The 14,821-nt window shown below is 52.7% G+C and overlaps 4 protein-coding genes across 4 annotated transcripts; 2 read left to right on the top strand and 2 right to left on the bottom strand.

The window, feature by feature from the left end:
* Positions 1 to 2,571: 2,571 nt before the first annotated feature.
* BROUX77_005166 (uncharacterized protein) lies at positions 2,572 to 5,441 on the top strand (the record flags this gene model as incomplete). The annotated part of the gene is made up of 4 exons (XM_073750009.1): positions 2,572 to 2,759; positions 2,812 to 2,866; positions 2,941 to 3,447; positions 3,507 to 5,441. The coding sequence occupies 4 exons, from the start codon at positions 2,572 to 2,574 to the stop codon at positions 5,439 to 5,441; spliced, it is 2,685 nt and encodes an 894-aa protein (XP_073604052.1).
* A 1,062-nt stretch (positions 5,442 to 6,503) lies between these two features.
* On the top strand, positions 6,504 to 8,318 carry BROUX77_005165 (uncharacterized protein; the record flags this gene model as incomplete). The annotated part of the gene is made up of 4 exons (XM_073750008.1): positions 6,504 to 6,611; positions 6,774 to 7,130; positions 7,195 to 7,414; positions 7,474 to 8,318. The coding sequence occupies 4 exons, from the start codon at positions 6,504 to 6,506 to the stop codon at positions 8,316 to 8,318; spliced, it is 1,530 nt and encodes a 509-aa protein (XP_073604051.1).
* Positions 8,319 to 13,261: 4,943 nt separating this feature from the next.
* Positions 13,262 to 14,158, bottom strand: BROUX77_005164 (uncharacterized protein; the record flags this gene model as incomplete). The annotated part of the gene is made up of 1 exon (XM_073750007.1): positions 13,262 to 14,158. The coding sequence occupies one exon, from the start codon at positions 14,156 to 14,158 to the stop codon at positions 13,262 to 13,264; it is 897 nt and encodes a 298-aa protein (XP_073604050.1).
* An 87-nt stretch (positions 14,159 to 14,245) lies between these two features.
* BROUX77_005163 (uncharacterized protein) lies at positions 14,246 to 14,623 on the bottom strand (the record flags this gene model as incomplete). The annotated part of the gene is made up of 1 exon (XM_073750006.1): positions 14,246 to 14,623. One exon carries the CDS (start codon positions 14,621 to 14,623, stop codon positions 14,246 to 14,248), a length of 378 nt encoding a protein of 125 aa, XP_073604049.1.
* Positions 14,624 to 14,821: the final 198 nt, after the last annotated feature.

Below are 14,821 nucleotides of genomic sequence, written 5' to 3'. Positions count from 1 at the left end.
ACTAACTAGTTATTTTTGCGAAAACGTAGTCAGTGACTAGTCAATAGTTACCTGTAAATTTGCTGCATAGTTACTACAAAACGCGGAAACCCAGAAAACCAGCAAAAAAGAAAAGCAAAAAGAAACCAAGACAAAAAAAAAGAAACTAAATGGCCTGACAAACGGTCTGCAAAAAAGAAAAGCAGGTGGCCAGAACACTACCTCGAGGGAGAGAAATCGTGAGATGGTGCGACTGTGAGACGGGCTTGAGAATAGGCAAAGATTGGTTGCGAGAAACTCGTTGCATGCAAGGAGAGCTTTAAACTCAAATTCTTAGCCGCTTGAGAGCACAGAGAGGGAGAACAGTGGGGTTTGTCTGCAGACGAGGAAACGGGAAAAAGGAAGCAGCATTGTGATTGTGACTGTGAAAAAGACGAGGCCTATCCTGCAAGGGATAGTATCACAACAGTAGGATACTTGCGTGAAGGTGAATAGTGGTGATGATACATAGAGAGGCTCACGGGAAAGCATAAAGGTGGAGACTCTAGCTGGCAGCGGGACATCCGCGGCTTGTTGTAAGCATCGGCCCGCGAGTCAGATCGCAGACCAAGTGTTCTGTGCGCTTAAACTCGAGCTTGATTCAGTCTTATATTTGGAGAAAGCACCTTGTATAATAGCCGCTGTATTGTTGCATTCTGCCCTGTTACAGTGGCATTGTCTGGATGAAAAAAGACATGGTCAGACAGCCTGCCACTGAAAGAAACAAAAAAGCTCGAGGTCAGCACAACTGACAAGCCATGTCAGAGACAAGAAGCTGAAGAGGGCGACAAGGCAACTGGCGAACAGGACAGGAGAAGAGGATAAAACAGGGCCATCATGGAATACTACGTGAAAAGGGGGAGAGAAGCTGGCCCATAAAACGTCTCTTGTCTGTTTTAGGCAATTATGTGAGCCGTTGCCAACCCGAAAAGAGGGAACGGAAGATCAGGTGGGTGCTGGCTGCCTTGCTTTTTTTTTTTTGCCAGCATGGGAAGTGGAAAGTCGATGGATAGGAAACAGGCCCTTGGCTGGCGTTACCCGTCACGAGAAACAAGCCCAGAGGGGAAAAAAAAGAGAGGGTGAAAGGGAGGAAGAGGATAACCCGCGCACTAACGCTAGCTAGCAACCCCGACGCCTCCGATTACCCCTGACTGCTAAGGGCAGCGTAACTGAACCATAGCGCGAGTACAAGTAGACAGAACGGGCAAGAAGAAGCAGATTTTGCCTAGCGAAAGACGAGACGAGACGGAACACACGAGGCGATAAGAGCAAGCAGTGCTCTACTAAGCAGTACTAAGCATTGCTAGACTACAAAACATGAGTCCCAAAGCGTGTTAGCAACAAGGAGCGAGACATCGCTGTCCCCATCGTTAACGCACGTGGGAATAGTCGTAGTGCAGGCTCCGGTGGTTTGTGAATACATGGTTGGCGTTGCGATATTCTGGGGTTAGTGGTAATTGGCCCCGGTGTTGAGTGTTGCCCGTGGTACTCGGCGAGGATTAGGCGTGCGCCTGCTCACAGGGGAGGGGTGTGTGAATGTGAACGGGTGAACGTGTGAGCCAGGGCAGGGCAAGCCCTGGTCCCCTGTCTGGCTCCGGGCCCTTGTTAGCTCAATGGCCGTCTCTCCTTTGGTTTTGGCGGCATGTCAGTGTGTTCAAGCTTAGTCTGTCTGAGAGCTTCCTCTGTGCTGAGAACGGGCCTGGACAGGGTAAGCCGCTTTGCCAGTCTTTGCAGCTGAAGTTTCTAGGAATGGTTCTTGCGTTGAGTAAACCGGGGTCTCTGGGGGAGAAGGGAAACTTGTTATCAGTTGGACTCTTGTTTGTGGTGGTTGTCGTTGTCGAGGCGTGCTCTCCCTTAGCCGGCTGGCTTTGTCTTTTCACGCTTGTTTTCTGTTGTGCTTCGACGGTGCTTTCTCAACTTCTCCTTGAGGGAGGGGGATGAAATGGGTGGGCTAGATGCATAGAGAAGGAGTGACAAAAAGGAAGAAAAAGGAAAAGAAAAAGAAAAAAAAGTAAAAAAAAAAAGGCTCCCCTCTTCCTTTTGCTATCCCCCCCGTCCATGTCCTTCTCGTCTAGATGCTAGTCTCAAGAAGGCCCAAAAGCTTGGCCTTGCGATTTGCCTGGAGAGTCTCTCTCTTCTTTCTCCCTCACAAGGATCTGCACTTGCCTCCATGTACATATATCAGCCCGCTGCCGGCTCTCCCACAACTACACGTTCTCTTGCGCTTCTGTCTCCTTGGCTCGGCCTTGTTCACTCCTTGATGTCATAGCCGCCTTTCTTGTCTCTTCTTTGCCGTTTCTATAACTGTTTTGATCGGCTTGATCTGGCTGATGTAACCTGTTGTACGCATAGTCGTCTTCTCATTCCACTTCCACCCACGGCTATCACCAACTCCAGGGTTTCCCGAGATCCCCCCTCATACGGCCTTCACAACAGCATCTTTCCGACCTTGCCAAGGTCTCTCCGGCATCACGCCAACTCTATCGCCTATATCTTGTTTTAATACTCTCGTTCATTTTCTCTTGACTTAATTCGATACCCCCTATTTTCACCATGGACTCACCAACACTCGTTAAGATGGCAATCAACGCCACGCAGTACGATGAATGGCATGACAAGATCGTGCCACGCACTTTCAATGCTGGTCTAGTCATTCTCAGTTACTGCGTCAGCTTCATTGGCTCATTAAGTACCCTGGAGCTAATCAATAGACGGACATCGCCCAAGGGAATCAGCAACCAGTAAGTCCCGCATGAGCCCCAAAACGCGGACCAAAGACTAACATGAATATAGTCTTCTCCTTTTCAGTGCCGCCGTCACGATGGGTGGTATCTCCATTTGGTCTATGGTAAGCCCGCGTTCCTCGCCCTGTATACATCACTCTTCGAGTCCCGAGTCCCAAACTAACTAGTCCCCGTGTAGCATTACGTCGGCAACCGTGCCATTCAGCTGCTTAACGGCGAGTCTGACCTGCAGATCGCCTACTCATCTGGCTTCACAGCCCTCTCCTTCTTCGTGCCCGTGATCGTGCTTCTACCCGCCTTTATCGCAGCCGGCAGCAACACCAGGGTGTCATGGTGGCGTGTCATTATCGGTGGTTCCATGGCCGGCGCTGCTGTGTGTGGCATGCACTACCTGGGAAACAACTCCATCAGCAACTACTCGTGCGTATACTCGCTGCCGCATGTTATCGGCAGTGTCGTCATTGCCATCGTGGCCAGCAACGTCGCTCTGGCTGCTTTCTTTGTGTTCCGCGCCGCCTGGACCCAGGCCTGGTGGAAGCGGGTGCTTAGTGCTCTGTTGTTGGCCGGTGGTGTCTCAGGTATGCATTGGGTTGCTTCTACTGGTACCCAGTATCGCCTGGTGCACCTCAAGCAAACCAACAACGCCATGTCTCGCAATGTGACGGCCATCATGGTCATTTGCCTGGTAAGCCAGTTTCCACATAACTATCCGTCATTCATTCAGTTTGCTAACTTGCACTTCAGAGTGTTGGTGCGTGTCTGTTTATTGCTGCCTCTTCCATCTATACCGCTCGCATGGTTCGCCGCTATGCCACTAAGGCAAAGCAGGTCACCCTTGCTGCCGGTCTCTTCGATAAGCACGGTCGTGTCCTGGTGTCGCGTGAGGGTCTTTTGCCCATCGAGACCATCACCGATAGCTTCCCTGAGCGTAGTTCATCTGACTCACTGACTGAGTCACATCCTTTGTTCCACTGGATGTTCCAGGCTTCGCGCAACTGGGGTGTCATTGCCCCTCTTGTGCGCAACACTATGGCTCATCTGCACATGCTCCCTTCATACAGCTACGACACTATTGACGGCGAGATCAAGCTTGTCGACTCTCATGGTGAAGCCATTGAGAAGTATGATGTCGTATTCAAGGAGATGTTCACCGTCGCTGCTGCGTCGCTTGCTGAAAGACTCAAGACGCCCTTGAACTCTCTCGGTGTTCTCTGGGACCACATCATTCCCACGGGTACCTCCCACAGACAAATGGCCGACCAGGAGAAGGCTGATGTGCGCCGCTCTTATGGCCACGGTAGCCTGATGTTCCTCGTTCGCTCTATTGAAAACGAGCGCGAGGCTGCCGACTTCCAGGCCGCGGGCTACCGTTTCGCTGAGCCCCATCAGGTCAGTGGCATTATTGCTAGCAGTCTGCGCCTCAAGCCTTCTGATGTCGAAGATGGTCTGCGTGACATGGCGCGATATGGACGTGAACCGCGCGAGCTGGTTCCCGGTGTTCACCTGGGCTTCTTTGGCGTGCGTGCCCGTGTGTCATCCCAGGGCTTTGAGGTACTGGTGCGCTCGACCGCCCGCAACATGCTGCCAAGTGTCATGCTACCCCTGGAGCGCCTAGACTCGGAACAGATGGACTTCTTGGCCCGCTTTGACCGCACTAGCACTACTGCCATGTTGCGCATGCTGCAAAACATTACAGGCAACAAGTTGACGGCTCGCCAAAACTCTTTTGCTAACATGTTGGTTGACGCCCTCACTTCTCTGCGTACCCAGCTGGAACCTGGTGTCTTTGACCAGGCCATGTTGATCTGCAAACCTATTGAGCTTCCTTGCATGTCAGTTAGCCCTGGATCCAGCCATGGCTCCCGCCCCAGCGGAACCAGTGCCGGCGAACAGGGGGTTGACAGCAACATCTCAGCCCCCATTCAAATGTGCCAAATGATCTGCCTGCGCATTGTTATCCCTATTCATCAGCCTGCTGTCACAAGCTCTGTCGACTTCATCCCCCTCAACTTCTTTAAGCTGCACCAGCTCATGTACTCCGGCTCGGCCTACCATCTTGCCTTTTCGCGCGGTGTGCATCGTGATATTGCGCCTGTGGTCAACACTACTGACGTGGCCATTACTATGCATAAGCCCACTGGTGACATCAAATGCCCCAAGATGCGGGCCAAGCTCTTCTTCAAGAAAACCTTCAAAGGAACTGTGGATGGCGATGGCAACCCCGTGCCGACGTCTCTATACCGCACCAAGACTAGCGATGGCACCAGCAACCGGTCTTCCTCTACCCTCAAGCTTTGGCCTGGTCGCCATTCGTCCGATAATGGCGATGGCATGAATGGTGTAGACTCCCTTGACCGCAATGGCGGTGCCAACGGCTTTGGTGGTATCATGGTTTCTCAAGAAGTCACTGTGCAGGTCGCAACCGAGGCAAACGAAGCTGATGAGAACGGCACCACGGTTGTGCACTCGGCCAATGGGCTCCACTCCGTTGCTGGTATCCCGCTCATCGGTGAAGCGTCATCATCAGCACTTCTGGAGGCGCTGGGTGGCGGCATCGAGCTCAAGAGCCTGCAGCAAGGCCATGTTGGCTCCAAGGTGATTTCATCACGCGGCGACAAGCTCGGTGATGTACGGACATATGTCGACGACTTGTTCGCCATCTGCATCGGTGAGCGGTAAGACGCAAGCAGTGATGTTTCCCTTTGTGTTTATCTTCTCCGTTTTACTGTGTACATATTTAGTTTCTTGGTTTGATATCCCGTGCGATGGAGGTTTTTTTTGGTTAGCTTTGTATCTTTATATATCCACGACTTTTGTATGAGCCTTTCAAAAAGTTGTTCTTGTCTTTGCGAAACTGCTTGTGCAACCTAGAGCAAGAGCTGCCCCACTTGTTCCTCGATGGGTTCTTACCTCGTCTCAAGAACAAGCACATCTGCCAAAACTATGGGGAAGCTCGGACTTTCCACAGTCGGAACTTGGCCCTAATGACGCTTCAAGGACTTTCCAAATCGGATGAAGTTTCCTACTATCACGTGATATTTAAGTTGACAAAATATCTTCTTTTATAGACGTCCCCAGCCAACCCCTGAAACTGACATAAACATGCCCCTGCACTAGAGCTGAACCTATCTTCCCAATTTGGGTCTAGCGGCATGTTCCCCATCGCCCGCTTTATGTATGGACAACCAGATTGGCCGGGCTTGACACAGACTCGTCCTGGTAACGATACTGCCTGAAATACTACCCCCATGTTGTATTTGTGACCCGGTGCGTCGTGATACCTCGGAATAATACCCATAGAAAGCACTTCTGGAGGTGGCAGGCCTGGGATGCTTGCAGATAAATTCCAAGTATGCCTTGTTGGCTCTCAGTCTCGCTGTATGTCTGGGCTTTCTTCTGATGGGGCAAACACGGCCTCGGGTGATTTTTCATGTCACTCTTGGCTCTGCCTATAAACGACCGGGATGGTTGTTGATCACTCATATATTGTTCTATTGACGCAACGATCGACATTTTCATAGCACTGTTGTAGTGCTGAAGGCGGAAATACCTTTCGTTTTTCGTTTTCTTCTTATTCTCAGCATCAAGTCTCAGAAAGAATTCTTCGACGTCTTGTTTTTCTCCCCCCTTCGGATCCTGACTCGTTACCTGTGGCCCTATGCCAAGGTAAATCCATTCCTTGTTTCTCTTTTCTTCAGGGCCCCCTCACCAACCCACGCACGCTCTTTGACTCGTAACACAATGACGCGTCTGACACCTACTTCTCTTCTGGCCTTCGTGCTCTCTCTAAGTGCAATAGTAACGGCCGATGTCAACTATGCTGGGAGCCTGACACTGTATGATGCTCTGGTTAGTCTATTGTCCCCGTCCCATATTGGCTCCTCTTACAGCCTCTCCCTTTGTGTCATACTGTTGGAACATGCAACAAAGCATGCCCTGCAGCTCTCACGGTTTCCGTGTACGTAAAGTCAGTGACAAGAGTCCAGTCTGCTAATCACTCACACATTTCAGGCTCCATGTGCCCAAAGTGCCATTTCCCAAGTCATAAACAACTACGCCTACTCATGCACTGGCGGGGAGGCAGCCTCTGACGTCCAGAGCTGCATCTGTACTCAGAGTGTTAACTCGGCTAGCGTGTCGTCTCTGGTCTCCAACTCGGCACTGTGGACGTGTGGATACTCTGCTACAGATGATGTGAAAAGTGCCAGCATCGTGCTTGACGAGTACTGTACCCCTGGAAAGGTCCATTCTTTGCCTGCCCTCGGCACTGGCCGCGGCGTTGTCACGCAGTATCCCATTGATCTGGAGGCCTTCAGGAATCTCGGTCACTGTGCACAGAGTGTATTCTCTGGTGTAGCCGGCCACTACGTACGTGGACCATATTCTACTCTTAAAACACGATATCATTTTTAACTAACATCATGGTCTATAGAGTGCTAGCCTTTGTGCCCCCGCTGCATCTGATGTTGCGCCATGCATGTGCAGCAAAAATCAAAACTCGGCTGACATCAGCCAGTCCATGGCTTCCAGTATTCGGGAGTCTTGCGACAGCTCCGATGATATTAACTCGGCGCAAGATGTGTTCCAAGGTTATTGCAACATGGTGGATAACACCACGTCGTTTGTCTCGCCTTCAAGTCCCCCTGGTGACAGTAAGTTCGCACATTTGTGAAAAGAAGGGGGCGAACTCTAGTCTAACACCTATACGCAGTGACATATTACCTAACTGGAATGCCGGGTTTCAGCAGCATTATCAGCTGTGCCAAAATAGCCCTCAGCGATGCTGTTTCCATTGTGGCATCCTCCCAGTGCCCGTCGGGCCCACATGCAGTTGCTTCTTGCCTGTGTATTAAAGAAGGCATCTCCCGGGCTGCCTCGTCTCTTATTGACTCCTCCGTACGCTATGTATGTGGCAGCTCTAGCAGTGCTGGGCTCGGCGATGCTTTGAGTGTATTTGAAGAATACTGTAGCGCAGCTGAAAACAAGGTTGTGCTCGAGGTGACAGAAACTGCCAGTGATGAGCAGGCGTCCGAAACCGGCACTGGTGTGTCTGCTGGAGCATCTTTAACTTCACCCGGAGCCAGTGCTACAGCAGCAAGATCATCATCACCTGGTAATGACGATAGTGGCGACAGCGGTACTAACATTGGTGCTATCGTTGGAGGTGTGCTTGGAGGTGTGCTTCTTATCATTGCGGCTTTACTATTCTTCATGATTCGCCGGCGCAAGCAAGCCCGTACTGCCCAACCTGTTGCTGAGGCTGTGCCCGTCCCTATCTCAATTCTTCCTTCGGGAACCCCCGAGTTGGGTGGCGGAAGCACAAATTACCCACATGAAGCGCCAGCAAGCTCTACCGTGACGCCTGAGCTATATTCCGCAGCGAACGTAACGGAACTTGCGGGAACCAGAGTCGTAATTTTGGATGATAAGGCTGCTGGCCCCTACATGCCTGGAGTGGCACAATTTCCACCTCAGTCACCAATTGCTTCTCAGACTTATGTTGAGCTGGAAGGGTCTAGTTCACTTTCAACGTTGCGTTCAGAGCGACGTATGTAGCGATATAAAGCTAAAGCAATAACACATAAATTTCTCGATGCCAACTACTCATTCCGCTTATAATCTCAGATACCAAACACACTCAGCACATGTGGCCATAGCTTGCAGAAGGCACAAGATTTCGTCTGCTCGTTCTTGGTCAACTTACAAACTGCCCTTCACGGGTAGATTAACTAATAAAGAATGCCATCGTGAAAACCACCGAGTTCGTAGCACATGTATGGAGTGACGACGTGCAAATCGTGAATCCTCAACTTTGAACCTTTTTTGATTTGACTTGACTATATTTAACGTCTACCAAAATCACTCAGATCACGCGACGCCGGATTGGTTACCAGACGGAAATTTAAAGTCCTCCACTCGACATGCCGCATAGTTTCTGTGTGTTCGGGATGGCGCACCATCCCCACTAACATTCGTTCGACCGAGAGACGTGGCCAGACACAAAGTCGACCATCAAAACCAGCGTGGCATGGGAGAACCCGAGTCGTTGAGCGGGTGAAAAACCATGCCAGATGAGCCTCCGGAGGCTAGGAGTGTATCCTTCTGCTTTTCGAAGTGGCCGCCGCACCGAACCATGGCTGAGGCCCGATGCAGTCCCCGAGTGCCACAGCAGGACAAAGGAAAGACAAAAGAAAAAGAAAGGACGAGGGTGGACTATCTGAACCTTCAAAGGGACAGTCCCGAGTTGCGAAGATGGATCCACGAGTTGTTGTGTGTGGCGGCGATGAAGGGCTGGCGATCGCGAGGAGGGTGTCGTGAAAAGGGGGCGAGTCGACGGCGAGGAAATCCCTCAAAGTTGGGAAAAAGCGGACTCGGGCTTCGCAGCTCGTTGTCGTGTTGAAAAAACAAGAATGGCAGCAGCATTGGGATCGTGCTGCTGTCCTCGTGAGGCCCTCAGCCTAGGCTCGAGGGGGGGAGGCCGACCTCAAAGGTACCCCCCCCCCGAGGGTTGTGGTACCCCCCCCCTCTCCGAGGGTTGTAGGAGGGAAGGTTGAAATTTTGTTGTTGTTGTTGTTGTTTATTTTTACGCCGTGTGCCAGGGTTCACTGGTCGAATGGGCGTCACAGGCGGCTAGTCCACCTGTGAAAAGAGTATAACTATGAAAAGAGCAGGTCTGCACCTGAACGAAGAGAACAAACAGCTGGAACACGGAGGCTCGCAGCCTCCAGAGCGACCCTAACGTCACCCCAAAGGTCCCAGTAAAACAAATAACGAAATACAAAGAACTAGACAAAGGAAAAAAAGTAGAAAATGGCTCGGTCTTTCTGCCGGCTTATGCTTGGTTGATGAGGCGTTGCCGCCCGGGGCCCCTCTGTGCCAGTTTGTCGACTCTCTCGGCCAACGTCTTTGCCCCTCGTGCCGTCTTCAATAGACGCTCTACCCATGACCTGCTGTATCTTTTCTGTAGGCCTTTGAATGTCCAAACGTGTGGGCCGTCTTTCTCGGCCCCGTATCTCTCGCACCCCAACGGCGTGTTGTGCCCGAAGCGGACGTGGTACCTGTCCAAGTCTCCGTGCCCCGACCTTACCGCGAGGACTCTGCCGACGCTGGCTCGGTTCTGCTTTCCGGCCGTAGCCTTCCATGCCACTGGTACTTCTAGATTTTGCCTAGTGCTTTCCCACTATCGATCTGTCGCTGCTTGGAACTCCCGCTTGCGCCATCGTTTCAGTGCAGCCAAAGTCCACAATGGATTGGGCTGGGCTGTTTCCTCTGTCGTGGCCTCTTTCGCCAGCTGGTCCGCTCGCTCGTTTCCCGGGATGCTTCTGTGGCCCGGAACCCACCTAACTTCCTAGCTTCGGCCTGGGTGTCCATCTTTCCACTTCCGCATAAGGTCCCTTGTTCCGCCTACGACTTCCTGCGAGGTGCCCCAAACTGGGAGCCTGGCGTTCAGCCTATCCACCACGCTGCGGCTATCTAGGCAGATGACGATTTTGATGTTCGCTGTGTTTGCAGTGGCATTGACTGCTTCGGCTGCAGCGTGTCTCGCCGCGATCGCCTCCGCATCCGCAACCTCTGCCCCGACCCCCAGATGCAGTTTGCCTGTGGCCAGTTCTTGCCCTTGCTTGATCAAAGCCCATCCTGAGCCGGCGTAACCTTTGGAGTCCTTGGACCCATCTGAGTACGCCCACAGAATTGGTGAGCTTTCGTCTGTGATCTCCTGGGTGTGTCTTTCTGCTTCCTTCAGCTTCGAGCCGTAGGCCGTCCTTCTTTCCTCAGGGGCGGGAGCAACGCCATATCTGGCCCGGCAGTTGAGCTTCGTGTACCTATTCGGTAGTGTGCCCAGTATCCAATCCGTCCATCCGTCGAAAGCGTCAGGGATATGCACTCTGTGCTTGTACTTGGCTCTCCTGATAGCCTCAGCTCTGATAATGTCGTCAAGGATCACCGTGATCGGCGGGGCCCCGACGGCGTGATGTACCAGGTCCACTGGCGTTGTCCTGTAGGCGGGCGCGGTTGCTCGGTATTCGGCCCTGGCTACCACGTCCATTTTCCCGGTGATGGTCTTCATGCGCTTGTCATCTGACATGTTTCCTCGAGGGGCTGGCCACCAAGTGGCTGCCGCGTAAGTCAGGTTTGAGATCACGCATGCTCTTGTCGCGTTCACCATCGCCTGGACTTCTGCTCCCTTGTAGCACCCTGCCAAAATCCGCATCGCATCAGCGGCCTTGCGAGCTTTCCTCATCATCACTTCCGTGTGCCCTTTGAACGTGAGTTTCTTGTCGAAGTGTACCCCCAGCCATCGTAGGGCGTCCCCATTCGGCGTGGGTATGACTTGGGATCCGTCTGCCATCTTTGCTGCTGGCCCTTCTGTTCCCTTCTTGTGGAAGTGTATCAGTGCCGTCTTTCCCTGGTCCAGACTGAGTCCGTTCGCTTGGCACCAATTCTCCACACCCTGTAGATCCCGCTCCAAGGTTCTGGTAGTCTCCTGCAGGTTCCGGCCCGTCGCCAACAGACACCCGTCATCTGCATATCCTCTGAGCATCTGAATGCGGTATAGGGGACACATGAAAAGCATGAAGAGCACCGGTGAGACTGGCGATCCCTGAGGCAGAGTCCCTGGGAGTATCTCTGCTGGCGACACCTCATCGTCTATCCTCATCCTCGCTGTCCTGTTTTCCAAAAATGATTTGACCCATCCACAGTAAATTGCTGGCCACTTCTGTTCCACAAGCCTTTTCACCATTCTGTTTGGCGTGACCGCATCGAACGCGCCCTTGACGTCAAACGTGAGCATCGATGCTACCTGTTTCTGTTTTCATGCGTGTCTAACCTCCGTCACCAAGGATAGGGTCAGGTCCGCCGCCGCTCGTTGCGGCACCGCTCCAGCGTAGTAAGGGTGTATCACACCTTTTTCAAGGGCCTCCCTCGCTAGTCTTCTTGCCATCAATCTTTCCAGAGCTTTCTCAAGCGTGGGGAGCAGTGAGATTAGTCTAAACGACCTCGGGTTGTTCTTGTCGGCCTTACCTGGCTTTGGAATTGGCACCAGGCAGGCGGTCTTGAAAGGCTTGGGGTGGTGTGTTCTTTCGATGCACAGCCTAAAAAGTCTAGTGATGTGTTCTCCCAGTCCTTCCCATGCCAGCTTTAGAGCCTGGTTAGGAATGTCGTCTAGTCCTGGGACCGTGTTCTTAGGTGCAAACACGGCGCTCTTGACTTTTTCAACCGTGAGATCCAGTGTGAAGGGGTGGCGGTCTTCCGGTATCGTCGGAGGTGCCACGTCCGGCAGTCTGTTTCTCACATGCGCTTCCAGCAGTGCGTCGGCCTTTCCCGCAGTCGTCCTGGCCAGCGTCCCCTCAGTTGTGCGGACCGCCGGTAACTCGGTGCGCGTGGTGCTTCCTGTCCAGCCCACGGCTTTGTAGATTTCCTTTGTCTGGGCCATTCCGTTTATCTTGCCGTTGTAGAAGGTTGCCTTTGCTAGTTTAATGGTCGCCAGGTACTCTCCTCGGGCGGCTTGGGTGATCGCAGAAGTGCTCCCCAGGGCTCTTCTGGCTGCCAGTACTTCTTTGTGTCTGTCCTGGCACTCACGGGTCCACCATGGATGGTCTCTTCCTCCGTTCTTCTTAGCCTTTGTCAAAGCTGCCTGGGAGATGCTTGTCAAAATTTCCTCGGTGAGTCTGTCCAAGTCAACGTTTCCTGTTTCTTGGGTCGTCCACCACCGGTCAATTCTTGTGCTCTCGGTCTTTGCTCTGTCGAGTATCGCTTCTGGTCCATCTTGTGCAATTCGCATTCTCGCTCGGTCGTTTTTTGTCACGGGGGCTCTCGTCAACATCAGTTCCAACAAGGTATGATCGCTTCCCACATCCACCTCGTCATGTGACCCAAACCATCCCACCTTGCTGTAAAGCTCGCACCCTATCACTGAAAGGTCCAAAACGCCCCCTCTCGCGTGTGTTGGTATCCCGGGGTCATTCAGAACCACCATGAATCCGCTCTCCACCCAGTCTACCAACTCTTGTGCCTGCGGTTCTCTTCCTTCGGGGGGCGCTTCGCCATCCCAGATTGGATGCCTTAGGTTGAAGTCAACCACTATTATGGCTTTTCGGCTTGGTCTTGTTTCCATCAATTTTTTTGCTGCCTCACCGCAGCGTTTGGATCCTCTCGGGGCGTTGTATACATTGGTGATCCGTATCTCTCCTCCTTGCGTCTCCACCACCAGGCTTTGAATGTCTGGGTGTGGAGGTTCCCATTGCAGTCCACGTGCCTTCACATCTTCTCTGCAGGAAATGAGAACGCGTGGCCTTTCTATCCAGTCATCGGTTGACGCGAATAGCCTGTATCCTGTTATAGACACAGTCTTCGGTCCGTTCTTGTCTCGTACGAAATGGGGCTCCTGTACACATATGACGTGCGGGAGGTGTTTAACAGCAGCGCTTGCCAGTGCCGCCTGTGCATTTCGTCCTTTGCCGAGGTTCGCCTGCCATAGGAGAAATTTGTTGGTTTCTCTATTCATGAGTAGTAGGGGCGTCAGTGATTTCCATGTCGTCGGTAGTCTCCGCTACCTTTTTCTTGTTGGCCGCCGTGTCAGTTCCCGGAGTCGCTTTTTCCTTTCTGGCCTCCTTTCTTGTCGCATTTCCAGTCGTCTCCTTCTCGGCGGGCGATGGGCCTGTTTCTGTGCCCCGTATTGTCGAGTCCGCCCCCGCCCCGCTGGCTTGCTTACGCTTCCGACCCTCTTCCTCCGGGTCTTGTGCTTCTAGAGCGATATTTCCTCGGCCAGCTCTGGCCGCCCAGGGTGCCGTTTCCGTGGGGCATTTGGCAACTGAGTGCCCGGTCTTCTTGCATCTGGTGCAAGTCACTGTCTCTTCCCGACATTCTTTGCTGTCATGTCGGCGTCCACACTTCTCGCAGCGCCACATTTGCCTGGGTTCACTGTAGAAGGCCTTCGTATTTTGGCCCATAAAGTTCACCTGTTTGGGGCGGCCCTTCAGCTCCCTAGCCTTGAAGGCTGCTCTAACTGTGGCCTTCAGTCCCTCTCTCAAGAGGTTGCACGCAGTCGAGGCCACGCCGAAAGCCTCCTGCACGTGGTGCTTGGCCTTTGCTTCATCCATGGGTACGAGCACCATCTGTCCCTCGGTGCTCAGCTCGTACCACGAGGTCTGCTGGTCTCTCAGCGCTACCCATACCCATGGGTCGTCGACTTCGGCTTTCATGCCGGCTCCCATGGTCTTGGCCACCGCGGCTAGTTCCTCTGTTGTCAGTTCTGCCTCCTTGTCCGGGAGGATAGCAAAGCCTGTTACCGTCTTATTCGCCCGTATGAACTTTCTACCCTTCGAAGCTACCTTATTCACCACGCCCAGCACTGCCATGGGGTGTAGGTCGCGCAGTTGATGCTCCTGGTCCATTCTCAGGAAGACTCTGTAGTCTTGGCGGGCCTCCTGCTTTTTCTTCTCCTGTGTCGCCTTTCTCGACTTCTGCTTTTGGGTCGTCTCCTATTGTTGCCCGACTGCCTTAGCCGCAGCTCCAGCGTAGCTCATTTGGGAGACAGTGCCTCCGGACGCGTTGGACTTTGTGTCCTTCTCCTTGGTTGGGCCGGGCACAGCCTTGTCCGCAGCCTTGCGGTTCGGCTCTGCTGGCTTGGTCGCGTTGGGACCGCTGGCGCGGAAACTCACGACCCATTCCACCAATTTGGGGACGAATTGTTCGTCTATCTCCTTGGAGAGCTTCTCCAGCTCCTCAGCGTTCTTCTCGAAGAATTCGATAGTTTTCTTGTAGCTATCGATTTTTCTCTCCATGGCTAGAGTTGCCTGCTCCGCGTCCCTAAAAGCGCGTTCAAAACACGCGCCGAGCTTTTCCTTGCCTCCCGTCATCTTCAATGACTGAAGACAGGTCGGGGAATCCGTTTATTGTATTTATTTAATGTAAAAAGTCGTATTTGTCTCTGAAAACACCAAAGGTGCCTCTTGAAAGGTGTTGAAAAGGTCGAGTCTTTCAACCCTAACCCTAAGACGGAGGCAACAAGGGCATTGTTTGCCGCGCTGATTTTCAACAAGAGGGGATGTGGTCTA

Source organism: Berkeleyomyces rouxiae (genome assembly GCF_048999995.1).
Source record: "Berkeleyomyces rouxiae strain 22BRR77 chromosome Unknown BrBRR77_ptg000005l, whole genome shotgun sequence".
NCBI classification, from domain to species: Eukaryota; Fungi; Ascomycota; class Sordariomycetes; order Microascales; family Ceratocystidaceae; genus Berkeleyomyces; species Berkeleyomyces rouxiae.
Note: the sequence above shows the minus strand (reverse complement) of the source record. Positions and strands in the feature narration are given on the sequence as shown.